This window comes from Grus americana, chromosome 1 (assembly GCF_028858705.1).
Source record: "Grus americana isolate bGruAme1 chromosome 1, bGruAme1.mat, whole genome shotgun sequence".
In the NCBI taxonomy this organism is placed as follows: Eukaryota; Metazoa; Chordata; class Aves; order Gruiformes; family Gruidae; genus Grus; species Grus americana.
In genome coordinates, this window is record NC_072852.1 from 48,940,293 (window position 1) to 48,966,502 (window position 26,210).

General features: G+C 32.9%; 1 protein-coding gene across 6 annotated transcripts in view; it reads right to left on the reverse strand.

Moving 5' to 3' along the window:
• CEP290 (centrosomal protein 290) overlaps nucleotides 1-26,210 on the reverse strand; it is a 57,124-nt gene that overhangs the window by 27,976 nt on the left and 2,938 nt on the right. For 4 of the 6 annotated variants that reach the window (XM_054830078.1, XM_054830087.1, XM_054830049.1 and 1 more), the window contains 27 exons: nucleotides 25,982-26,129; nucleotides 25,241-25,361; nucleotides 25,023-25,100; nucleotides 24,206-24,275; nucleotides 23,921-23,967; nucleotides 23,402-23,545; nucleotides 23,140-23,193; nucleotides 22,010-22,162; nucleotides 21,458-21,640; nucleotides 21,007-21,096; nucleotides 20,811-20,933; nucleotides 18,840-18,963; nucleotides 18,124-18,296; nucleotides 17,451-17,613; nucleotides 16,691-16,791; nucleotides 16,511-16,598; nucleotides 15,925-16,037; nucleotides 12,832-12,916; nucleotides 11,312-11,454; nucleotides 10,576-10,740; nucleotides 9,442-9,591; nucleotides 8,297-8,412; nucleotides 7,965-8,067; nucleotides 4,963-5,193; nucleotides 4,232-4,405; nucleotides 2,544-2,655; nucleotides 1,542-1,747 (listed from right to left, as the gene is read on the reverse strand). In XM_054830078.1, coding sequence (XP_054686053.1) covers nucleotides 1,542-1,747; nucleotides 2,544-2,655; nucleotides 4,232-4,405; nucleotides 4,963-5,193; nucleotides 7,965-8,067; nucleotides 8,297-8,412; nucleotides 9,442-9,591; nucleotides 10,576-10,740; nucleotides 11,312-11,454; nucleotides 12,832-12,916; nucleotides 15,925-16,037; nucleotides 16,511-16,598; nucleotides 16,691-16,791; nucleotides 17,451-17,613; nucleotides 18,124-18,296; nucleotides 18,840-18,963; nucleotides 20,811-20,933; nucleotides 21,007-21,096; nucleotides 21,458-21,640; nucleotides 22,010-22,162; nucleotides 23,140-23,193; nucleotides 23,402-23,545; nucleotides 23,921-23,967; nucleotides 24,206-24,275; nucleotides 25,023-25,100; nucleotides 25,241-25,342 — 3,291 coding nt within the window. In that variant the 5' untranslated portion in view covers nucleotides 25,343-25,361; nucleotides 25,982-26,129. The remainder of the gene's footprint in view (nucleotides 1-1,541; nucleotides 1,748-2,543; nucleotides 2,656-4,231; nucleotides 4,406-4,962; nucleotides 5,194-7,964; nucleotides 8,068-8,296; nucleotides 8,413-9,441; nucleotides 9,592-10,575; nucleotides 10,741-11,311; nucleotides 11,455-12,831; nucleotides 12,917-15,924; nucleotides 16,038-16,510; nucleotides 16,599-16,690; nucleotides 16,792-17,450; nucleotides 17,614-18,123; nucleotides 18,297-18,839; nucleotides 18,964-20,810; nucleotides 20,934-21,006; nucleotides 21,097-21,457; nucleotides 21,641-22,009; nucleotides 22,163-23,139; nucleotides 23,194-23,401; nucleotides 23,546-23,920; nucleotides 23,968-24,205; nucleotides 24,276-25,022; nucleotides 25,101-25,240; nucleotides 25,362-25,981; nucleotides 26,130-26,210) is intronic. The other 2 variants (XM_054830059.1, XM_054830069.1) reach the window with 1 other exon arrangement.

The window sequence follows — 26,210 nt, forward strand, 5'->3', positions numbered from 1 at the left end:
CTACTATATAGGGATTTGTAACACAAATACAGGTTATAAGTGCCATAAGACTTGTGACAGTATAGTTCTTTTGTTCTTTCTAAAAAGAACTTTCATAATTAAGGGTATTCTTTCAAGCAGCCTGATTTTTCAAGTTGATTATTAAATACTGAGTAACCAATGCTACCGAGTAAGCCGTATTATCTGCAAAACTAACAGTCATGTTGAAGTAGATTTATGAGTTTAGGAGGAGATGTCTAGTAGACTTCTAGTTATCAGTTCTTAAACTGGTATCACAATTTTCATTGATTACCTTAGCACAATCTTGTTTATGTATATACATACGTATAAAACAAGCAGTGATGCCAGATTAGGAGGCACTGACAACAGGAGTTCATGAAACAGAAAATATATGTCCTAGAGCTACAGAAATAAGGAAAAAAGAGATGCACGGAGGAACTAATAAGAAAAAATTGTAGCATTAGGAGTTCATCAACTCAAAGCGAAGGAAGACCATCAGACCTAAATGTATCACAGGACAGATAAGAACATATGCAAAAGAGAAAAAGGGAAATGTGATCCTAGGGTGCATTACCTGAGGAATTTCTTAATGAAATAAATGAAGTCATGCCATCAGAAAAGTCTTTAACAATACTGCTGCTGACAAGCTTTATACACTTTCAGTTACTCCATGTCCCAAATTAATTAAAATCAAAACAGTGTGACAAATACTACTAAAACAACAGAGAAATGGGGACTCCAGAAAACAGCAATCTAAACAGTTAGGCTAAAGTCTAGCAAAGCACAAGGAGGTGGAAATGAATGCAATCTGTCAACATAACTATTCTTCTTCTTCCCTTGTGTTTAAATTACAGGCCAATACTGGCACAAGAACAAACATGTACAACTGCCTATAAATAAATTTAGACTGGAAATTATAAAAAGGTCTCCTACTATTAAATAATGAATTTATGGAACAAACTTCAAATATGAATAGTCGGGACAAAATAACCTATCAAGATTAAGACTGATATGACAGGAATACTGAGGATGGCACTTCAATGTGCAGCTTCAATGGCACATGACTTCTCTTCTATTCCTGTATTATAGATAATGTTCGGCATGTGACAGAGAACATAGCCAGTCTGTAACAGAATTGTGACACTATCATTTGCAAAAGGGATGCAAAGGTCTAACATTTTTTTAATCATTGGTAATTAAGGGAAAATTAGCAGAAAAATGATCATATGAATTAAACACAAGAAACAACAGGTCAAGAACAGACTTTTTTCTAGCAGTCTGCTGAAAAACGAGCGAACTATCTGTTAAGATGCTCATCATGTGTTTTACAGAGATTAACTAATGTTTGAAATAAACTACTGACAAATTAGTTATATTTTTTACAACTGTCCTGTGCATGCAAAATTGCACCTCTTAAAGGCAGCTATATTTTGCACCATAAGCTTATTTGCCAGTCGTAATACAAAACAGATTCTTTCTGAAAAGCTCAAAAATGCTTTTAAGATGTGTTACATTATGTCGTTACACTTCAACAGATTTACCTCAGCAAATTTTGTTTCCAATTCAAAATTACGTTCTTCTATTTGCTTTATAGTGTTCCTTAAGTGTTCATACATTCGTTGTGAATGTTCTGCTCTCTGTCTTTCATTTAGTTCCTTCATTTCCAACATTGTGATTTTCTTAGAAATGGACAAAATCTCACTGTTAGTTATAGCTTTTGTAGCCTTGTCCATGGCATTGTCATCTCCTGTATTAAAAAAAATATTTAAATTAGGAAATACACAAACAGATTCAACTATGAAAATTATTTGCACCATGAAACAGAACATGACTTTTGCTTTATCTCTGTCAGATAAACTTTATCAAAACACCTGTATTATTTCTTTAAACTGCAGGCATAGTTATCTTGCCTTATTACATGTTTGTTATTACATATTTGAATAAAATATTATTATCAATTATACATGTGTATATCTGCGACCATGGTTATTGAGACTGATAACTACTTTCAATGTAGCCTTTCACTTTATCCTTAATTCAGCAGGTAAATCTTCAGGAAATTTAATTTAAAGTATGTAAAAGAAATAGACGTAGATGAGTTCTTGAATAATGGGAACGTAAACTGTCCACAAAGAAGCCCCAGCTATCAAGAAAAAATACTTTCTTACAGAGCATGAAACAGGAAAAAAAAGCAATTTTTGTGACAACTTATGAAGTACTTTGACTGACAATTAAGTTAGAATATATTGCACCTTATTGAAAAAAAATAATCACGTGATGTTGCTTTACAAGTTCCAGCTTTTAAAACACTGACCCAGTAACCCAAGAAAAGTCAACATTGAACAGTTTCCAGAGAAAGACACCAAACTTGGTTATGGTCAAATAGATAAGTAAAATTAAACAGAAAAATTAACAAAAAAAATTTAAGTTTTTACCTTTTTTTTTTTGTTATGAAACATAAATTTAAAAGCATTTTAAACTATTACTTTTACACAGGACATGCCATTTGATTTTTAATGTTGCAATATAACTTTAATACTTGCCAAGTTTAGTCATCTGTTCCCAAGCCTGTTCTACAGTGTGAAGTTTCTCTTTTGTGATCTCCAGTTCCTTATTCAATAAATTTATCTGTGCTTTCAAGGATTCATTCTCATGCTGTATGACAAAAAAGTTGCAACATAACAGCAAACTATTTAACTGTAGCAGACTTGATGTTTAGTATCTATAAAATCTTTTAAATTAACAGATTTTACCTATGCACAACCCATAACCTACTTATGTGGCAACAGAAGAGCTTAAGTTTCCTCCTAAGTGTAAAAATGCTAGTCCTTGCTCTCTATGTTGTATCTAACTCTCGACTAGTACTACTGTGAATATTCATCATCAGTGACTGTGATTCCTAGAGTGTCAAGAATTAGATGAAGAAATCTATGCTTGTCATACTAAACACCCCATTAACAGCTGGAAAGAAAGTACTTCTGGAGAATATTTCATCCCGCACAGGATACTCCATCTTGCACAATACATACATGTTCAAGACAGATCATACGCTTCTTTTAGCTCATTTAGGCATCTAATATGATGCCAAACATTAGTTTTGTACATGTTCCTTCACTCCTCCGAATAGAAACACAAATTTCCACATTAACCAGTAATGCAAATTGAGTACTTCATCTTAGTTTTCAATTTCTAATTTTCTAAACACAATTTTAGTTTGGTATTGATAAACTATTCTCTAGCTCTGTGAAACTGCTGAAATAAGTAATGCAAGTTTTCATATACATGAAATTTCATAAAATAGAGAAGGAATCATTCATTCTTCAGCTAACACAAATGTATGTACCTGTTCCCAAGCAGACAAATTTAATAGTCCAGTAAGTTTACCCACCACATTGTTCAGTAAGTTTACCCACCCACCTTGTCAAGCCCAGGAATCCAACAGAAAAGAGTTTTAACTACTGCGCAAACTACTACTTTCTGGGGCTTTTATTTCTATCATGAATGAAAAGTGGGAGGTAGTAATGTATCTTGGAAGCCAGCTTCACAGTACTTGAAAAGAAGCTCTCTTCTACTTGAGAATAAAAATTCAAAGGAACAGTCATATATTTGCAGTCCCTATGACATTTTGCAAACACATTGTGAACAATCTTTGGTTATTTACCTTTTTTATGGAAGTAAAATTCCAAAGCTTTACTACCTTTGGAACTGAACATTTCATTCTTGTAAGTGAGGAATTAGTAAGAGCACTTACTTTGAGAGAAAGCTTTGAAAGTGTTTACACTCATTCTACTTTCCTGATGACCTCCAAAACTGAAGATGATAGCAAATATTCCTTCTGCAGCCTTGTTTTAGAAATCAAAGAACTAAAAATACTTTGTGAGGGAACATACCCAGAGCTTAACTTAAAAAGCAAACAAACAAAGGAAAAAAACAAACAAAACCACTAAAACAATTTAAAAAATGCTTTTATGTATACCTACTGAAATAAAATCTGGGATTTTGTGTATGTTTCTTAATCCACTGAAAAATGCCAGGTAAGCAAATTAAAATTCAATAGCAACAGTAAGACTCGGTCCAACATCTCATACCCACTATGGAACTGTTATAACCAGCAGTGCTAGCATTGGGTCTTCTATTCTATCTTTCCAATAAATGAGAACAAAAAACAATGCAGAACAAATATATAAAGAGCGTTTTTTCCCTTAGGGTTCAAACACAATGCAAACATTACCTCCATGTGTTCCATGTTTGTTGTCCGTTGGACGAGCAAGTTATCTTTTTGTAACATATCTCTGTATTTAGCAGTTAATGCATTATACTGCTTATTAGCCAGTTCTAGCTCAGACAAAGGCACACTACCGTCCAACACTTTTTGCAGAGCTGCAATCTTAAAGCTAGCCATTTCCTATGAAAATAATCAACACAATGGGTTACTAAGGTCTGCTAGATCTTTAAACAGAAAAAATAAAATTACTCCAAGGAAAAAGAATACCACTTCACATAACGCTTTAGAACACAATACCGGTTTATTTTACTAAATTACTGTCCATCTTTATAAATTGCTTGCAATAAACACTGACAAAATTTCTCTGGTATTCCAAGTCTCTGGATAATTTTATCAATAGTTCCCTCTCAATCATAAGGCACTGTCAAAAACATATTTTATAAAGATGAGTTAATACAGGCCCTAGCAACCTGCAAGGTCAAACAGTAAGATTTGGTTTCATATGACACTTTGAATAAAAAGAACTTGTTGAAGCAACTTCAGAAGGGAACACTGACAAGTTTCATATTATAATGCTTATTTAAATACAAAGAATGTTTTGACAAAATTTATAACAGCATTTAACAAAAATTTGCGTGATGCATTCAAGAAACTATTACTGTCTCCATTTAAAAGAAGTGTATTTATAGCCAAATTGTAACAATAAAAATGTGTACTATTACTACTATAAACTATACCTTGAATCGTTGCAAGCTTCCAATCTTCACCATAACTGCAGTCTCCATATCTGTTATTTCACCCTTTAGTTTCTCATTTTCTTTTCTTAGATGCCGTTCCGTTTCAAGTAAAGTAGTATACTGCCTTGTTAGTGACCTTTCATTAACTCGTAAAACAGTTATTTTTCTATTATTTTCTGCAAGTGCTTTTTTTGTTTCATCAGGATCCAGTTGAAGTGCGTTGAGTAAATTCTGTAAAATAATTTAACAAGAGTTTTGTACAGAAATATGTTAAAAATCAACTATGTAGACAAGCTTTCTTGCATATTTTTTAATCTAGGTGTAAAAATTCCATTAATCTCTTGGAAATAATTTCTTTTTGCTAATAAAACATATACACACACTCAACACATGCATAAGCATACAATATTCTATTATAAGAAAATCATTAGTTTCTGAGGAATAGAAGCTAAATACATCTGACTGACAAATTGGAATTTTAGTTATTGCTGATATTTTCAAAATTTAGAACAAAAATAGTTCTCTGCATACATTGTCATCAGTCTTCCTTCCTTTTACTAGAATCAAAACAAACGTATTGGATCAATTTTCTAAACCAAACAGAATTCCTGTGGTTCCTAACAAACATTAATAACGTCCTACTTTGAGGACTAAACCAGTATTTTATGAAGTAACCACAGGACGCCTCCTATGGAAACATTTGTGTGTCTGCATGTATGCATGTACACGCATGTGTTTGCACACATGTATAAATCTGAGGTTGGTGGGCAGACAGGGGAGAGGGAACTACAGCAACTCAGGTCGCAGAAGGCATTTGAGCTTTAGCTTTGCTGTCGCACACATCAGCTTGCCAAGGAGACAGGCAGTAGAAATTGGAGCTGTAAAATCCCAGATTCCTATGAGCCTAATGAAGAAGAGTGAGCAGCTAGCTAGAAAATACTCCTGAATCCTGGAAGTCTGAAGCCATGAAAAAAATCTAGTTCTGTGACAACTGACAAAGATTTATCTTTTCTGATCAAGAAGCCTGTTTTTCTTAAGATTTTAAGAGCAAGCAACACATTTTCATTGATTAGTCAAAGTGAATTAATTTCAGAGGAATGTTTAATCTGAAAATGTTCACCTAATTCTAATCAAAATTACATACTTACAAAAAATAATACTAAATAATAGTACACATTTCTTATCTTTGGATAGGATGTGTTTTTGGAAACAAAAACTATTGGGAAATAGTAAGTTCTTAAAAGATCTCAGCAATGCTTTGATAGCATATCTAACATCATAAAAATCCATTATATTTTAAAGACATTTAAAAAAACAAATCCCAGAATTATTTGAATGCTGCTACAATCTACTCCTGTGACTCTGGAAATGCAGAATGAGATACTGAACAAATTAAGACAGTCCATGCTTCTCCCCCCCTCCTCCTTGTTTTTTTTTTTTTTTTTTAAAATATGGTAGAAACATCTGCAAAACAATTTAAATTCCACTTTTCAGGACACATATTTTGACTTAGTTGTCTCAGGATTTTGAAAATCAATTACAGTTATGAACATGATCATAAGCAGGACCACATACTACCACAGTCACCCCTCAGCAGAAGAAAAGGGTTAGAACTGAGCTGACTAAACTCAGGCATCCACAGCCACCTTGTGATTCAACACCTTGTGATATCCTTGCCGTGTGTCTGCTTCTCTAAAAGGACATATGTGTCTCATATGTCTTCTGTAGTATTTAGCAGTTTTTGGTATCTGCCCAAAGACACCCAAAACCATCTAAAATTGTACTATGTCTGCAATTAGGCACCTGCATAAATTCCAGGAACTTTTAAATATCACCTTTTTAAAAAGTTATTTTTCACTTTTCTTAATAGAATATTAAATTCAGTCTTGGTGGAAGTAAATCAAAATAGAAAGATGAATTCTGTTTCCTGTTTTTGTGAAACACTGATACATATATATTAACAGGTATATATAAACAAGATGTAATTCAAAGTAATAACCTTAATTCTTAGCATGAATTAATGTGTTTTCCATGGAGGTGCCTACATTGCTCCTCCTCCCAATCAAACAGCCTGGATAACAACTGCTGTTAAGAGAGCAGTGTGAGTGTTAACAGAATACCTGAGACTGACTGAGAGGGCATTTGCTCAAAACTGATAATGTTAAAGAGGAAGATGGCCATCAACCAGATTGAATAGTAATCATAAAATTAGAGACCTGAAATAAAGAATTAGTCACCTTGAAAATTAGTATAAAAGCATGAAAACTTCTAACAGTGGGGGCAGAGAGAGTTGTAATGCAGCACTCATAACCTAGTTCAGCTTCAGAAGTTTCCCCACTGCCCTGCATCCTCTGTACAGATGTGAGTGCTTCCTCCCTGCTGGACACCATGAGCCTTGGCACTCCAGCTAACGGACTGGCGGTACAAGTGCAATACATAGGGACCCATACTTGGGTGTGTGTATGTGACCTCCTGGGGTGATTCCTCACCAGTGCATGGATAAGCAGACTGCAGGGAGGTGCACGGGTACACATAGCACCAGATCACCCCCACAGGTACACAGAACCCTGGAGTAAATGTAAGTGGTGTCTGTACACAGTGAACTTGCACTATCAGGAAAGGGGGTGTGTGCTGGTAACCTGAAGGGGTCAAGGAGTGAATCTAACTGTGTGAATGTGGATGTGTGAGATGAGAAATATTTGAGATTAATTCCTGAATGATGCTTAGAGATTTTTAGGTCTATAGTAACATTTTCTGTATGTCTTAATATTGTGATTTACCTTTTTTATTGTTGATACTGATTCTGAATGTATAGTTTACTGATTGCCAGTTCTTTACATTCCAGTAATAAATCAATAAACCACTGCCCTTCTAATTTGATTTGAATTGAGCAGTTTTTCCCTGCAACATTTTTCCAATCTAACAAATCGCAGTACTGTATTAAAACCTCTGTTCTATGTATTAAAGCTTTCTTGAAAAATTAAAGCAACAGAATTACTTACAGAATATGCCTTTATTTTTGTAGCATCCTGTTCTTTTTGCTCTTCTAGCTTTTTCTTTTCCTCTTTCATATCTTCTGATTCTTTCTGCCAGCTTTCCTTTTGACTAAAACAGTAATTAAGTATTTTCATTTAGAATCGTGAAAGACTTGATAATTTTTAAAACTGTAACTACAACAGCAACCCTGAAGTACTGCAAACCAAGATACTTATTTTTAGCAGTAATGTAATTTGAAAAAAACATTATAAATTGCAGATGGATTACTGAAAAACTATCCCCTCTGTTTAGGCTGCAGCTAAGTTGAACTTTCATAATTCAGAAAAGGCAACAATACCTTTGATATTCTTTATACAGCAAGCCTTGTTGATGACGAATTACTGCAAATTTTCGCTTGTAGTCCTCTACTGCATCTTCTAATTGTTTAAGTAACTGTTCTTTATTTTCCAGTTCCTAATAATTATTTTCCAAATAAAAATATTGACGTGATTAATATAAGCTTTAAATATGAAAGGATCAATCAAAATGCCAGTTCTGCCTTGCATTTTTCATGATAGATGCTTCTGTCATGAACTGTGTGAACTGCAGATATGAAATGTGTCTTTTTCTTGAAAGCAACAGATGAAAAAAAGTCCAATAATCTTTGGCATTTATATTAATAGGCGTGAAATACTGCATAATTGCACTGTGGATTACAGCCCTCAAAGTTCAAAACACCATGACATGTTGCTAGCCCACAAAGAATACTAATTGAACGTCTAACTGGAAAATGATGATTTCTTCTCACGTTCCCAAATACTGTTCTACTTTATAATTATATACAGTTGAAAAACATTCTCTAATCAACAAAAGTGAACAAAAAGACAGAACAAAGTAATTTAATAGTAACATAAAGTTAAGTTCTTTTTACTCCAATTCTCAAAGAATCAATTCTTCTTTACTATATGCTTGTCTGCTATGCATCCCATGGGAATCACTGGCTTTGGTTTCAATGTATTTATGCCTCTTTACAAATGTTGATGTATTTTTGACAAATAATGGAATGGAAATTCATATGGTAAATAAAGAGAGACCCTTGCTGCATAGAGAAAAACTGTTCAGAGTAGGATTTGCACATGCAGACCCAGGTGTGGAATCCAGACAGCAGTAAGAGAGAATTTCTCATAGAAAGAGTGCAAATGCAGAAGTAGAAGGAAGAGTGGGCAAATATTTAGATCAAAATTCAGATTTAAACCAAAAAAAAATCTGAATTGTTGTCCAAAACTTAATTATTAGCTTCCAGGTTTACAACACAGCAAAATACTTACAGCTTAAAAAAAAAAAAACAACAAAAAAAAACCAGCCCAAAGAGTTTACTGGATGTCAGAACTTCAAAATAATTTTGGACAGTTCTCCCATGTCCACACATGGCATCATACTAGATTTTGGAGGAGTTAGCTATATGGTACAAATATGCTTGATATCAAGGAGTAAATAAACTACCTGTAAAAGGTGTATTAAATATTCATTCAAAGAATTAATCACATTAACACTGGAAGGAACCATTCCTTCTGGAAGATTCACTGTTCGGAAGACAATATTGGCACCTTCTGAATGACGTAATAAGCAAATTTCATTTTTCAGTTGTGCAATCTAAAGAAAAGAAACAAAAACATAAAGAAGTAGCTCTTGCTATTCAATTAAAAAAAAATCAGTGATGGAAATATACTGTTTTCCTGTGCTACATCAGTTGTTATTAACAGCCTAATTCACTTCCACTTATATTCTAACGCATTCAAACACTCTTTAAAGTAACCTTTTAAAAATGCTGTGATTCCCTAAATCATTAAATGCATAATATCTTAAGCCAAATTTATCAAATGACTCCAACAATCAGGGCAGCTTCACATATCTGAGGATTCATCACAGTTTATTCCAAATGGTTTAAAACACAGTGCATTTCTATTCCATTTAAAAAGATGAAATTTTGGATAGAATTACTGCAGTGGTTATTTGATGGTTTATTCCAAACAAATCTTTGCCTTTTCGTTTAACTTCTTAAAAGCTCTCTGGTTCTCTACTCTAACAGTACATAAATCACTCTTCTAAAATATTAGTTACTGGCAAATCTTTTTGCATCACTAAAGCTGTTCTAAAAGGCAAATTTTAATTTGGCTTCTTGTAAGCTAATATTCCATTCCTCATTCCTGACCTAGAAGAAGAACTCCTCAGAACCAACTGTACAACTTAAAACAAGATACAGGATTTTAGAGAACAATTCATCATTTTAGAACCCTTCATGTGTTACTTATAAATAATAAATGCAAGACTACTACTGGCTTTTTGAAGAAAAAAATCTGTGAGATTTTTTGGGCACAGCTCTCACCAAAAGATAGGCATGTTTGGTGTTCAACACGATAGGGTATTTGAACGATAAAGTAACATTAAGAAAAGTAAGACTTGAACTTAAAATGGACAAATTGGTAGACCCAATACATAAATTTAATTAAGATTTGTATAATTACACTGTTCATATAGACTAAATTGAGTATCTTATACATTGTGTGGTTTTGTTCTAAATTATCAGAGCAGCCATTTTTCAAGTACAAAATAAATTGTATAAAATAAATTGTATACCTTTTCATTTGCATTTGCCAGCTGATTAGAGAAATTTGTTGCCTCCTTCTGAGTCTCCTTCAGTTCCTGTCTTAATTCTTCATTTCGTCCTGTAAGCTGGTCAACCTGAGCTTTCAAGTGCACACTAGCATCAAAGATTCCTTCTGAATTCTTTGATTCCATTGCCTAATGCAGTAAACGTTTAACAAAACAGAGGAAAAAGTGCAGAAAAGGTTTGGGTTTTTTCATAATAAACTGGAGCACTCAAGTTTAGACTACAAGAAATTAGCAAAAAGCATGAAAATTTAATGTTTTAAAATCTACTGATCAGTTTCCTGGTGGTGTATTTGCCATAGACTGTTTACATTTCAATGGTTAAATTTTCCTGTAAAAACCCTAACTTCTTTGGTAAGATGTTTGAATAAAGAACTTTTCTTAAACATATCCTGCAGGTTCCATAGAGATAACAGACATGCAAATAAACTTTTACCTTAGCTTTATGACTGGGACAATAAACTTGCCAAAGACAGTTTTATACTATCCAGCTGAAGATATTTTTTTTTTAATTTTTACTGGCAATCTCTTGTTGTTGTATATTTTTAATTTGCATTTTTAAAGACGTATCAAACTACGTACTCATAACTAAGGAAGCATATGTATAAGGAAGCTATTATTTAATTATACAACTGAATAGTTGAGGGGGAAAAAAGCCTATAAATCCTATAAAGCTAAATAATACTTTAGAAAGAAAGCTTACATTAACTAAACGATCCAGGCTAGGGATTATTAAGGCTGTTTCTCCTCCCTTCCCACTAGGATCCTTCTGCATTTCCTTGACAGCTTGCAATATTTCTTTCATTCCTTGTTCAAGTTGTTTATTCTCTTCTGATAATTCTTTTACTGTAATATAAATTGTAAATGTGTCTAAAAGCACTGAAAAATGAGTTAAGGTTTCCTAGGACATTTCATCACAATACTTGTTGATTTGACATATAAAAAGCATGTTCATATTATATATATACATAACCAGTTAGAAAGTTAAAAGCAGAGCTGCTACGAACATCCTGTGAGCGTATTTTGCTGGAGAAATACCAACAAACCAGTAATGAAATGCTTCATAGGAACACATTTGACTTAATTGAACCTCGCAGTCTTAAATGTTTCCTGCCACTTTTTTCACTTCTTTAGTATAGCCTGTCTGACTGGCTTTCATAAATCCAGAAATGTGGCTATCTTGGAAGGGTTTGGGTGTAACAGTGAAGTATATAGGAATCGCCTGAATTCCTGCTGCAGACTGAGAAAAAAGAACATTTAAATTATTTGGCCATAATAAGGAGTCTCAAGACATACAGTTTTCCTGCCACCATTAGTCTCTCAGTGGAATTCCAGAGTTTCCAGCACAGAGCAAGAAGTCCGGAAACTTTAAAAAAAACCAACAAACCTGTCAGGACATTCTCTGATCTTAACAATATGGCTAACTGTCCTGAAAATCCAGGAGTGAACTGGAAAATTTGGAGCAGTTTGAGCAGTTTCACCAAGTCTATTTTGAAAAGTCAAGAAGAATTTTTAGAATTCGCATTGTCTGCGAAAAAATTAAGATTTGCGTCTATAGAAATTAGCATTATTTTTATTTCTGAGTTTGCAAGCAGTGCACTTCAGCTAACATACATATATATGTAAGTAACAAGTGGGTTTAATTCCCCAACACTTCCTTGGAGCCAGGAAAGCACTATAATTACACAAGTAAATTGTATAATTATTATAACTGGGATCACTCACAGACTTAAAGCCATTATTGGGTCTGATTCAGGAAGGAAAAACATGAGAGATCCTATTTTAATGTATATAGTATGAATAAACTATGTTTCATGTACTATCACTAATTTAAGTTTAAAATTTGCAACACTATGTGTGTATTTATACACACACAAAGATATACACTAATAGAAATATAAAATTTTAATAAAAACCATTAATGAGAATTCAAAGAAATTTCAATTCAATAAATGCCATTTATATTCATTGTTTCGTAATCATTGTGTTCACACCTGGACTAGTTCACAACCATAATTTCCACAGTTGAGAAGTATACCAGAATAATTGTATAATAACCTTCTATGTACACAACTAATTCAATCTTTGTGAAACCACATTTAAAACAGAAACTGTAAAGACAGGTATTTGTGTTCATAATCACAAAACCAGAACAACTAAATAAGCAAATTATATGCAGGTACCTGATAATATTCCCTCATTTTAAAACAGGTTGCAACTTACGTTTAGATCGAAATTTGGCTATTACAGTCCTGTTCTTCTCCAACTCTCTCTCTCTCACACTTAATTCATTGGCAAGATACTCATTCTAAAGAAAAGAACAAAGAAGACTCAAAACCTGTCATTTAGGAATTTTAGTATTAGAATTTTCTTTAAGACTCTGTGGTTAAATAAGAATAAACACTTGAAAACATTGCTAATCCATATATATCCAACAGTGAAACTACATAGTATGTAAACCAAAATGAGGTGTTATACAGAAGGCAGCAATCAAAGAAATAGCCTCATCTTCACAGCAACAAAATTATCAGAAAAAAATATTTAAACCATGAATAAACTTTATATAAATATTTATCCTGGGTTTTGTTGGTTTTGTTTTGTTTTAAATCTTGTACTACCTGCACTGCCTGGCTTCTGCATCTTTCAAGATTTAATTCTGTATAACTATTTAGCATACTCTTGATCAACAAATCTCTGGATACCTGCTCATTCTAAAAAGGCCCTAACAGTAAGTTATTAGTATAGGATTCTATCTCCACTTATATACAAAAAACTATATTTCCAAGATTTATCTTCCAAAATATAAAAAACCCATTTCTTTTCTACTGAAAATGCAACTAGTAGGCATCATTCATTCCACAGCTTTTCCACAGTATTTTAAGAGAAATCACAAAAGTAAAGTATACTCCTGTAGCATGGAAAAAACTGTTGTAGAATTGAAAAAAAGCCTGATGTATAAGACTTATACTTTCCATTGATCAATTAGATAGCTCAATGGGCTCAACAGAAATGTTGTCAGTTCCAAACATTTCAGCTAAAGACAGGAAAGATCTATTTGCTTATCTTATACATTGTAACCATGACGTTTCCCCATCATATTCTTAGATGGTTTCTCCCAGACAAAGAATATACAGATTCTAATTTTAGCAATCTAATGTTCTAGTCCCAGCCTTTTTTCAAATTTGGAGTGTGCCTTCATGAAAATTTCCCAGTACACATATGAATCTCCTGCCTGAAATGCAATGCCAACAGAGATGGATTCACTGGAAGAAGTAGACGAGATATATCCCATATAACACTGTTTGGGAAAACATGTATTCTTGGCTCATGCAGCAGCTGGAACAGTCTGGTACAGATCAAAAGTCTGTGAGACGCTGACAGATTGGCTGGATCCATGCCCCAAACATATTTCTAGCAACCAAAGCAATGTCCTCCACTATACAGAAAACCAACATCAGGTACCAATTTAGGAAGTTACCAGTGAATAATTTTTTGTAAATCAACTTGTTCTTTCACTGATTATAAAAAGTCTGCAAAAACCCTTTTGAGAACCTAAAAGATTTTCTCATTAGAGATAATTTTAATAAATAATGGAATTTGTCATTGGAGATCTTTTTTTCTGAAAACAGATATACATTGTCTTTGTCAGTTGGCAGGGAAATGAATAAAAGGATAGAAGAACCACCTCAGGAACTTCTTAGGTGTTTCCCAGAAGGAAAGGCCTTTCTCATTCCAGAAGTCTAACTTTACACCATCTATTCTCTCTGGAGGTAGGAGACATCCTCTAGACAAATAACATCTACATCTTTTAACAGAAATCTTCATCTTTTATCCTTCATACCAAAGGACTGATTCAGTATATTACACTTGTAAAATACCACGTGTATTTCTCTGTATTTAAAACAATTTTTAAAAATAGTCCTCAAACTATGTTGTTTAAAATACAGTTGCAACAATTGATTTGTATGAGATGCAAGGCTGTATGCACTAATAAGAAAAGTGATGAGTACTTTATTTACATAGACATTTGTAAAGTCTTAGAATAAAAACTTCTCTGTACCCATCTATATGCATGTGCACAGGTGTTGTGTAAACTTTTTCCACTGACAGAATATATGCCTACATTTTTCAGTCCTATGTCAACAAATAAACTGCAAATTAATAACTTGGCATTTTTTTTACTAGAAGAAAAAATGCCCAATTCTATTAGAACTATCCTATAGCTTTAATTAATAAACATGAAAGTAAACTAACACATCTTTATTATTTGAATTTATCTTCTAAATAACTGCAATAAACATATACATAGTATAAAGGTGTCTCACCTGTGATCTAAGAGGGGCTAATTCTCTCCTCAATTGCTCTATGAGATTTTCAATAGGATCTACCTGACCTGAGTGTTCTGATTGCCCATTTTCAAGTCCACTTTCCAAAGTTTTTACTTGCAACAATTCTGTTAGGTATTTCTTTCCTTCTCTGTCTTCTTGAAAGGAAGTTGAATCAGAAAGCTTTACTTGCAAATAGTCTTGCTTATCCTTCAACATCATTATTGGTGTTTTGTGCATTACTGGCTTTCCAAGAGCAGATGCAAAAGGAATCAGAGAGTTTTTGCTGAGAGATAGTCCTGGGTGAAAATTTTCCTGACCTGTTTGGTCTGAATTAGAAATTACGGACACTTGATTCTGAAAAGATGGTTTGTTTCTGTAATTTTGGTTATTTACCTCTGAGGCCTGACATGCTCGCTGACAAGCAGAAAACGAACCTGCATAGTCTGATTTTAAGTCTTTTGACATCGCTCTGTTGTCTGTACAATCTGTTATCCCTGATGTCTGTGTAAATCGTAGCTCTGGTGATACAAAAAGCTCTTTTATACTAACGGCTTCAGAATTACAGTTGTCATTAACTAGATGCCACTCTGTCACATGTTTTGAACCTAAATGAACCGAAGAAGTATTTCTATTTTTTTTCAAGTGATCTAAATTCTCAAGGATGCCAGAAGTTCTTCTAGGTAGATTTCCCACAGCCTTACTGTTTTCAGCTATATCTTTCTCTGACTTCAGAAGTCTAACTGGTGCTTCTCTATTTACAAGTGTGTTTCTCCCTTCCATGTTACACAAGCTGCTAGCCTATATTCACAAAAAATATAGAATATTCATTAGTCTTCTAAAATATTACAAATTATTAATGTTTTAATTTTTAAAAGCAGTTAATAAAAGCACCTAGAGTAATATTTGAACAGATATTTACAAAATAACATTATTTTTATTTTGAAAGAGAAATATAATAAATGTTTATGAACCTGTTTTATGAACCTACCTTTGCTTTTAGTTCAGCAATATCATGTCTGTTCAAGAAATCCAACTTCCTCTTATTCATTCCCTTCTCTTCAGAAAAGCTATCAGTTATCTGCACATCACCAGCATCCAGTCCTAATTGCCAGTAAACATACAAGTAATAAATTATTATCAATTTTTAATTGGTCTCCAACTTAGGTAATATATTTCATTTAGTATGTTTGAGTTCTAGTTTTCCACCTGCAAAGTTTAGGAGCTGTATAACTTTCCATTTGAGCACATTATGCTTCCCTGGGTAACACAGAATTGAAATTTTAACATTTTTGAAACACATACATTATATAGATTTACTGAAAATCATAGCGAGATCATCCTGCATCTAAGAATTGCAAGCCAATGACACAACTCTCAGTGATGCATTTCTAGCCATTGTAAGTCAAAAAGCTACTCGGCTGTAAGACTACGGAAATGTAAAACCTCTTCCTACGTTCAATGAAATGCATTTAGCCTTGTAATGTAAACAAATGAGTAAATATTACATAGCTATATTAATAAGTATAGATGGTATGTTTTTGAAATAACAGTTTATAATAGAAAAAAATTCCTACCTATTGTTGCAACTCTTCTTCCTTTCTCCTGAGCCAACTTACGAACCTGTTTTTTCAGTTCAATTCTTTCCTCTTCAAGTCTTTCAATCTGCACATTATTATTCACAGATCAGTATTTAATTTTGTTCAAATACATTTTTATTATGTAGGTCTTACACAAAGATAGGATTTATCACTTGCCTCTTGCAAAAGAATCTGGTTTTCAATTCTATATTGCTGCTGCTTCAGTGCTTTGCTGTTTCTGAATTCATTTAAGTCAATCATTGTCTTTGGCTCAAGACCTAAAACACAGTATATGCTGTATAATTATTCATTAAGGAGGAACATTAATGTTAGCAATCATTAGAATACAGTTAATTTAAATCAGAACATAACTAGTCAAATAGAATTAAAAAATTAAAATGTTGATTGTTGAATATATGTATTTCTCTATATGTACACACATTTTATGCTCCATGTAGTAACACCAGAAGAAAGCATAATTTTACTTCAGTTACTCAAAAACCAAAATGCAATAAAATGCCACCTAAAATTAACTATATTTACATTTAGCATCTTCTATGTAAAAATATGCCTGTCCAAAGTTTTCTCTATGTTTTCCAATCTAGCATTACAACTTCAGTATGTTATGGTTTCCAAATACCATATTATGAAATTAATTAAACAGTGTACAGTCAAAGAAGAATCAAAACCAAAAAAGCGCTACAAAACCTATTCTCCTTCACTCAAAGCAACCTGTAAGCCAAGTTTAGTCATGTACATTCATGTTCAGTCACATTAATGCAGTTTGTCCTAAATAACTAAAACTACTTGCAAATATTAGCAGAATATACAAAATTATTTTCAAGTAGTTACTTGGTATAATAAAAGATTTCCATGATATAATGTTATTTCAATTCTTACACAATACATAATTGAAAACATAATGGATGTAGCATACCTAATCGCTCTCTGAGTTCTTCATTTTCATCAAGAAAATCATTTATTTTAAGTTCAAGTTTATTGACTTCCTTAATTAATGTTTCAATCTCATGATCTCGTATTTTGATTTGGTTTTTTAAATCTTTTATTTCAGCAACAGCCTCTTCCAAACCATATATTCCCTGTAAAAACCCAAATGAAAAGTAAAAACAACCAACAGAAGATGTAAGAAAATTAATGATGAATCTGAGTTTCATCATTATACAGATAAGAAAAAAATGTTTTCCAACCTGTGTCACTCTTCCGCACTATGTTTAGTGAAAAAAGTTACTGAATAAAAACGAGATCCTACAAATTTGTCTTTTGACTACAGAGGAGTCTCTGTATATTTCAAAACTGAGTCCTCTTACTACATGATCCTTCAGAGAATCATATCTTGAGCGCTCAATTACTGTTCAATGGACTTCAGAAGTCCATATGAATACGTTAAAACTGACAACTTGTAAAAATTAAGTATGGCTAACAAATTGCATACAGTCAATGACCACTAAATGTTGTTTGAGGAGAGGAGAGGATGTCAGAAGTAATTCATTTAATTTCTAATTAGAACACAGTCAATAAAAAAATAGAAGGACAAAATGATCTCCTAAAAATATGATGAAATACCCTGCCCACTCTGACAAACTGTTTACCATTTCATAGTCTCTCATTCGTTTCAGAGCCTCAACGAGCTCTTTGTCCTTTTCTCTAGCATCTGCTTCTGCTAATTCCGCTGATTTCTCAGCCTCCTTAGTTCTCTCTTCTAGCACTTTTAACTTTTCTTGCATATCCCCAATACGATTCTGCTGAGCAAGAGATGAGTGACCTGGAAAGAAAAACCTTGATCTGTTTACTATTCAACTATGAATTCTTGCTATCAGCCATTAAGCAAGAAAGAAACACTTCAGATGATGTTATGAAGGAGATCTTAATTTTCTGCTCTTTTTAATTAATTGCAAAAGACTACATATGAGAGCTTTTTTTTTTTCCTAATTGTTCATTCAAACAATATTTATAAGAAGTAAGTGTGCATAAGGGACATCAGAATTTATTTGTAATTGCATGCTACTTCTCATTTACAATTCCGGACAGAGCTGAGACCTTACATGTTATGCTGTAACCTTTACAGACCACGTACAGTTTTATTAGGCACTGTAATACATATAAAACCCACTGGAGTACTATGAATAAATTTAGACTCTTCATGATTGTTTTATAAATGGAATTGAACAAAAAAATTAGAGAATAATATTACTCAAATACTGCAATTTATTTTTTTTTTGTATTTCTAGAGAATAAAGAATACACTGTAAATTTGTGGTTTCTTATTTTCCTTTCCATAGATATTAAAATAAAATGGTCATGTTACCTTTATCTTTTTGGAGATCATTTTTTAATTCCTCAATAACAAATGCATTTTGTTCCATTTCTTTGGTATACTGTTCAACTTGCTCAGTAAGCAATCTTATCTGAGCATCTCGCTCTTGCACACCCTACACACCAAAAAGAGAAACTCCATTAAAGAATTCTTCTTTACTGACAGGCAAGCTACCAATACAGACCACCACACAGTAAATGAAGAAATTAAAAGTAGCTAATACAAAACAATTTCTAGAACATCAAATATACTATACTTACAACATAGAGTTCAGATATTATCTAGAAGTTGGGTATATAAGGGCAAAGCAGGAAAAATAAAAGAAAGAGTAAAAATAAAGCATTCAAACGCACACAAAAAATAAAAGCAGTATTTTAGTACATCAGTTTTAAATGGAACAGTTCTCTAAGAGTTAGCCAATGTATGATGAAAAGTTTCAGACAACACAGATTTCTTACAGCTTCCTCAAACAATTGCCAGTGGGAACCGAGAGGTAAAAGTTCAAGATTGGGAGGACTAACAATCCATCATACATGACACCTGTATTGCAGACTGCCTTTCAGCAAGTCATCCAACTTTTAAAAATTCATATTACACCTTATTTTGCATACACATACATCCATAAGTACACAGAGACTGTGAAAGTGACTTCTATTTATATTATACTATTTTCTGTACTTATACATGAACTTTGGAAATATCACAGAGAGCTTAATGCTATTTTTTCCTGTGATAAATGAAAAATAAAGACAAAGATAAAAAAGAGACTTGGAAAAAAGTTACAGAAAGAAATTATAATGTAAAAATCTCAAGAGTTGCCAACCTTACTTTATACTAATATTATGAAACACAAAAGCTCAGGCTTTCTTAGAGGACAAATATAACCACATTTCAAATCTAAAGAGTTGGCAAAGTTGAAAGGAGCTAAACATAACCCTTTAGAAAGTAAACATACACCGAATCATAATATGCTCGGTCCATTTTGAGTTGAGTGCAACAATTTGATTTAATTCTAAAGTATCTGCTTTAAAAATATGCTTATTTCAACAAAACTGTTCAAAATGTCATGCTAATGATGGTCATCCAAAAAAGCAACCTCTACAGCCATCTAGTCAACTAAAACCAAACTCTTCAACTGCTTTTCAAAGTTACTTTCAGCTGCCTTCCTCTTCTGATCATCAGAGGCTGATTTGTACTTAAGGTTTTTTTCCTCCTGAGAAGTTATCTCTTCCTAGTTTCGGAAGACTGCATAAATATATCTCACCATACTGCTCAGTCTACAAGGCCCAACATGTAACACAAATGTGATGACATGTTTATTTAAAAAACTTGAAGCAAGGCAGAAAATCATCCTGGTATCATACAGTATGCTCTCAATAATGTATATTTCAGGGTTCCTAATGGGCTGCGTTATGTATTTTTTTATTCTTTTTATGTTTTTCAAGAAAGTGAGGAAATTTGAAATCATAAAGAACTATGTAATTTTGCATGAATATGAGATACTTAATTTCAGCTAGCTCTATCATGGGCTGAACCACAGACTTAATAGTATGGTATCACGTGACAGAAGGGAACAGAAAATTAAATGCCAGGTAAGACTCTTCCTTTAACTAACAAACTTAGAGGACAGAAACTAAGCTACAATTAAAAAAAACATTAAATTATGGAAGCTTAGATGTTAAAGCAATTACTCTGCCAATAGTTAGAAAAGATAAATAGGAAAGTAACAGAACCAACTACCAAGAGCTCAGTTCACACATACAGCAAGAGAAAAGTTTCCTTTGTGCATTCTCTATTCAGCTAACTTTGTACTGGAATGAATCAACTTGCCTCATAATTCTCAAATGTAAGTCATACATATTCTGGTATTTGCAAACTATGAAAGACTAAATAATTATTTGGTCACTAGCATATTTAGTGAATGGTAATTTCTATGTGGGTAATTTCTCACATAGACTGTACCTGCTGAAGGGCCAGTATACTGTTTCTGTCTACATCAAGCTGGGCCATTTTCATTTTCTCTTTCAAGTTAAACAACATTTGCTGACACTCTAGGAGTTCATCATCTTTTGAAGCTAAGATTTTCTGAAAAGAAGATAAAATATCATCAGGACACTTGAAATAATCCCTAAAAATAATAAAAAAAATTAAAAAGTACCTTCCATTCCTCAACTTTTGCATTTACAGCTGCCATGAGTGGATCGTCTTCCTCATTCTTTGCTTTCAGCTGGTCTGCAAGCTCCTGAACCTAGAAATGCCATTTGGATGAACATCATATCACAAAAATGTTTTGCTTAACAAATATATGTGTACAAACACACTACATCATGCACATACAATTTAACAGATTAGCATTACAGCAGCAAGGGAAGGTTATGACTCTTAAGAACAGAGTATGACTAACATTTTGTACAAAAAAAACTTATGATCTGCAGTCAAGTTTTAAAATTTGCACCAAATTTAAAGATCACATGACTTTTAGAGAGTGTTATTTCAGCAGAACATGTGTTTTTAACTGGATATGTTGAATGTTTGTTAATTTAAGCTAAAAGACGAAAATACAGTATAAACTTAAAAAAATACATTCAATAACATGAGTCAGTTCTTACTTGAAATTTGTACTGTTCTTTCTCTTTTCTTAACTGATCCATAACAATATCAGATTGTTGCACAATTAGTTTCATTTTGTTGTATTCATCAGTCATCTTCTCCATTTCTTGCACTGATTCCTCAAGATTCTTCCTCATTTCTTGGTTTTGAATGTCTAACTTCTCATTAGCTTCAGTCAAATTCTGCAAAATTAAAGAAAAACTTGCTTTTAAAAAGTGCACACCTTAATACCTTAATAAGCACTAATTGACAGCTACCTTAAATGTCAGACTTGAAAGTCTTACATGAAATTAGCACACAAGACAGTGTTTCACCTCTAGATCATCAATTTCAACAAATCCTAACAGCAAATAAAAGACACATCTCCCATTGCCAGTAACTTCATTACCTCTGACAGATTCACAGATGCAGAGTATATGCATCACAGAACCCAACTGCATTATGAATTCCCTTACTCCACATGACTTGATCTGTAAATTGACATAGCTTTGTGAAAAACACTGTTGTCAGTAAGAGTCTAATAAATACTCAATAGCATGCAAAGGTTTTACCTGAATTTCATCCAAATACTGGACAAGCTCAAAGTTCTTTTTGGACAACTGTGATCTGTAATCAGAATCCTCTCCTCTTCGTAATAGAATTGCTTCTTTTTGAGAATCTATTTGCCTCTGATAGTCAACTACATCCTGACGCAATTGTTCATTCTGCACAGAAAGCAATCCAAACTTAAACCTATTTCGAAGAGTTGAAGATAAAGCTGATGTTTTTCTAGTAAGCTAACATAAAGAGCTAAGACAGTCAAAATCTATCTAAATTCCTACAGTCTGCTTTGAAAAAACTGAGAAGCCTCACCTTTTTCTTTATGCGTTTTTTCTTCAGATTAAAAAGGAGAGAACAAGATCAAGAGAATGAAGCATGAAAAATATTAGAAATTATCTTTGCTTTAGGAAGACTAAATAGGAATCAACACAGAGACAAAATAAAATAGAGTTTTCTATATACCTGTGCATGCATGTACATACATACACATACACATATGTAAAAAGGCATTTTGAGGAATGATTCTCAAGGTTTCCCCCCCAGGACATTAATTTAACTTTGGCTGTCTGTTTTATTCTCTCAGAGGCCAAGATTACAGGTATTAAATGCTATAAAACATGCTTTTTTTTTCCCCCCTAAAATAGCTAGAAAAAAATGTTTCAAGAGAATGATTAAAAAAAAAATTCCAGTAATAAAGAATGTTAACTCTGCCTTTGCATTTATTATTATATTAACTTTTGACTTGTTATAATTTTATTTCAACCAATCAGACAATCTTAGCAAAAGCGGCAAGCATAAACCAAATGCTAATATCTAACAAATCTATTTGTCAGTAGTATTTAAGAAAAACACTAAAAATTCAAAACACAAAATCCAGACAAAATTAATACACAGTAGGACTATGTAAATTCAAATGTAGACACCTCCTGACCTCAATTAACTAAATTTCATTGGAGCAGACATATCATATATTTGCTAAATGTGATTAAAATTCCATATACTCTTTGTACCAGTAACCAGGAAATGTTCTAAACCAGAATTAAACATCATGCCACACCAACGATTATAAATACAGACAGTTAATAATATATTTAAAAATAAAGTTAAAAATACAGTAAATTGGTAATAATTCCTTACTAACCTCTCTCCTTAATTTGATGTTTTCATTTTCAGCATCTTCATTTCGAAGAGCAAGCTAGAACAAGACAGAAAACCTTTATTATGTAGCACTAACACCACAAACTATGAAAACAAAGAACTCCAGAAACAAAACAGAAAACAAAAGCACAGTGGTCCTATTTCATCAGTGTTTTTTTAATTTCAGAGGTTCTTTTCAGAACATCCACTTTTGAAAAGATGTGCCAAAACTGCTTTTAGAAATGTCAGGCTGAAGTCCTTCTTACCTGTTCATTCACTTTCTTCTCTTTTTCCAATTCTTTTTCTAGATCTGCTAACTGTCTCTCTTTTTGTTCTAACTGTTTTTCCAGTTGGCGGATCTCATCACGCAAAAAACGAGTATCACGACCACCAGCAGATCTTTGTGCCATCTTAAGAACATTAAAAAACCATTATAAATATAGAACACTCCTTCAAAATCGAAAGAACTAAAAAACCAAAGCAGATGCTAAGACTAACATTCCTAATGTTCAGAAAAAGCAACAGGAAGGGCTCACTAGCTTCTTTCAACAAAATCCAGAGATCTCTAAAAATAAATGGGATTTATTCAAGCATAAAAAAATGAATTGTACATACAGCTCTTTGCAAACCTGAGGATAGTGAATATTCAAAAGCCAATAAAAAGTATTAGCTAAAATGTAGGGCTATTACATCACTTTACCAGATTAAAATACTAGCCTAAAAAAACTCATTAAAAAACCCCCACCAAACAGCAATCTATAAACTGACAACTTTTTAAAACATACCTCTAATTCATTTTGAAGTTTCATCACCTTTGTTTTAAATTGATTTTCTGTTAAAATAGAACAGATATAGTGAATTATTCAACAAGGTAAAAAGTACATAAAACAACAATGGTTAAACTTAGTCTTTAAATAGCTGGCTTCACTCAAGTGGTTGACTTCAGAGTAGTTGGTAGTTTATTCACTTACCTGAACTCAAAAATAACCAAACAAAAAGCCCCCATAAAAAACCCTAAAAAAATACCTGTAACAAATCCTTTAGGAACAGCATAAAAAAGGCTCACTTACCACATTTGGCTTGCTCTTCCCCAGCTTTTTCAACTTCTTCTAGTGCCAGCTCTACCTCTTGAGTTTTCATCTGGAAAAAAATGTACAGTAAGCAAAGAAGAAATATTTACCACTAACATAAATTAGAAGATTGTTCCATAGACCTCATGTTTAAAATGATGAAAACATTTACAAAAGAACATAGCACCACTCCCATTTCTCCTTATGCTGACAAGAAGTTCAGATTGTTGAAATATCTTCTTTAGTAATTTATTCTACAGGGCTATGTAAACATTCAAAAGCATACTAGTGAGAATTAAAAACAGTAAAAGAGTCTCTCTAAAACTAATGTGCTAACCCATGCTGCTCTTATTTCTTCCTTTCAGTACATTTATGAGTAAATTCAAGAAAGGATGATAGATTTATAGGATCAGTTTTAGGACAGCTGTATTTCTTCATTCATGTGACTTTTTTATTTACTCTAAACCATCAACCTACCACAAAAACTTCTATTGAAGTTAAAATCATTACCAGTAACTTAAAATATCTAACCAATTTTTTGAGATATTTGTTTGTATTTTCCATCTATAAAACTAAGGTTCCTTAACTATATAACCATGTTACTACTACTGACTTCCCACTGCTACATGCTATAATCCCAACAGCTACAAGAAGAAATTCTGGTGCAAGCACACATTTAGCATATAAACGCTCTTAGGAGTAACCACTGTGCTCAATGCAAGAAAAAAAAAAAAAGAGAAAGTAATGATGCTTTCAGTTAAACAAAAAATAAACAAATGTATCTGTAGAATTGTAAAAAGTGAGGATTAATGCCAACCTTCATTAGCGACTGAGTAATTTTAAAAAGGTGTATCAGTTGTTCCGGAGTTTCAGTTTTTAAGTCTTTGCCATCAACCTACAAAAAGAGACAACAGTGCTTATATACAAATATCAATGAAATCTACAAAGTAAATCCTTTATTTAAGTGAAAGAGCAGAGAAAGTTTAGGGAAGAATGCAAAACAAACCCCTTATGTTCTGTTTTCCCCTTGAGTACCTTGGATATGTTCTCCAGCAATCTGTCCGCTAGTTCCTCTTGACGAGGCAGAGCATCTGGATCAACTTTCATAAGCTTCTTCCAATCTAAAATGGGTGCCATATTGAATTAATGATTTTTCCTGGAACAAAAATTAAAATAATGATTACCAGAAATATCAGTGCCTATCAATTTTATGTCAAATGATTTAAAGGAGCCTGGCCACTGAACCACACAAGATGGTTCTAGTAACTGTATTGATTTCATAACACTGATTAACATCATGTTCACATTTTGGTCTACGGCAACCAAGGAGATTATAGTAAACCCAATTTTTCTCTAAGTTAAAAATTACATCATGCATACTCAATGAATTTGTGACACTAACAGTGAAGATCAAGACACATGCGAAACCTCTATTTTAACTTTAATATCCTTCTTTTCCTCCCCACCTCTCAATGCGGTATTTTTATGTTCATGAACAAACACAACTGGATGCCCTTTGAAACAGCTCTTGTAGGATAAACATCTCCTTACAGTCACAAAATCATTATTTCTAATATTTAAAATACAACCAACAACTGCTTTAGTTTGATACTATGAGCATCCATTTCCTGACATTAATTTCTAAGATCTTGAGCTCCTGTATTAAATATCCTTTTCTTTTGATTAGAATACTTGAATTGATAAAGACAGTAAACAATCTGGAAACCGACAAAAATCTGATCAGAAATTGGTGCAAAGTTTTGTTCTACTGCTTACCTACTGATTGCTGTGGGCCACAGTGACTTCTCACACACCTGAAAGTCAATGCAGTATCTGAAAAGGCAGAAGGGATTGGAGGTCTTGGATTATCCTATTCTCTGGAGCTGTCTCTAGCCTTTATTATCAATATTTCCAAAATTAGATTCTGTCAAGATTAAAAAAAGAACATTTTTTTTTAATCTGCTTATTGCCCTAAATTATGAATATGGTATAAATGGTTAAAAAA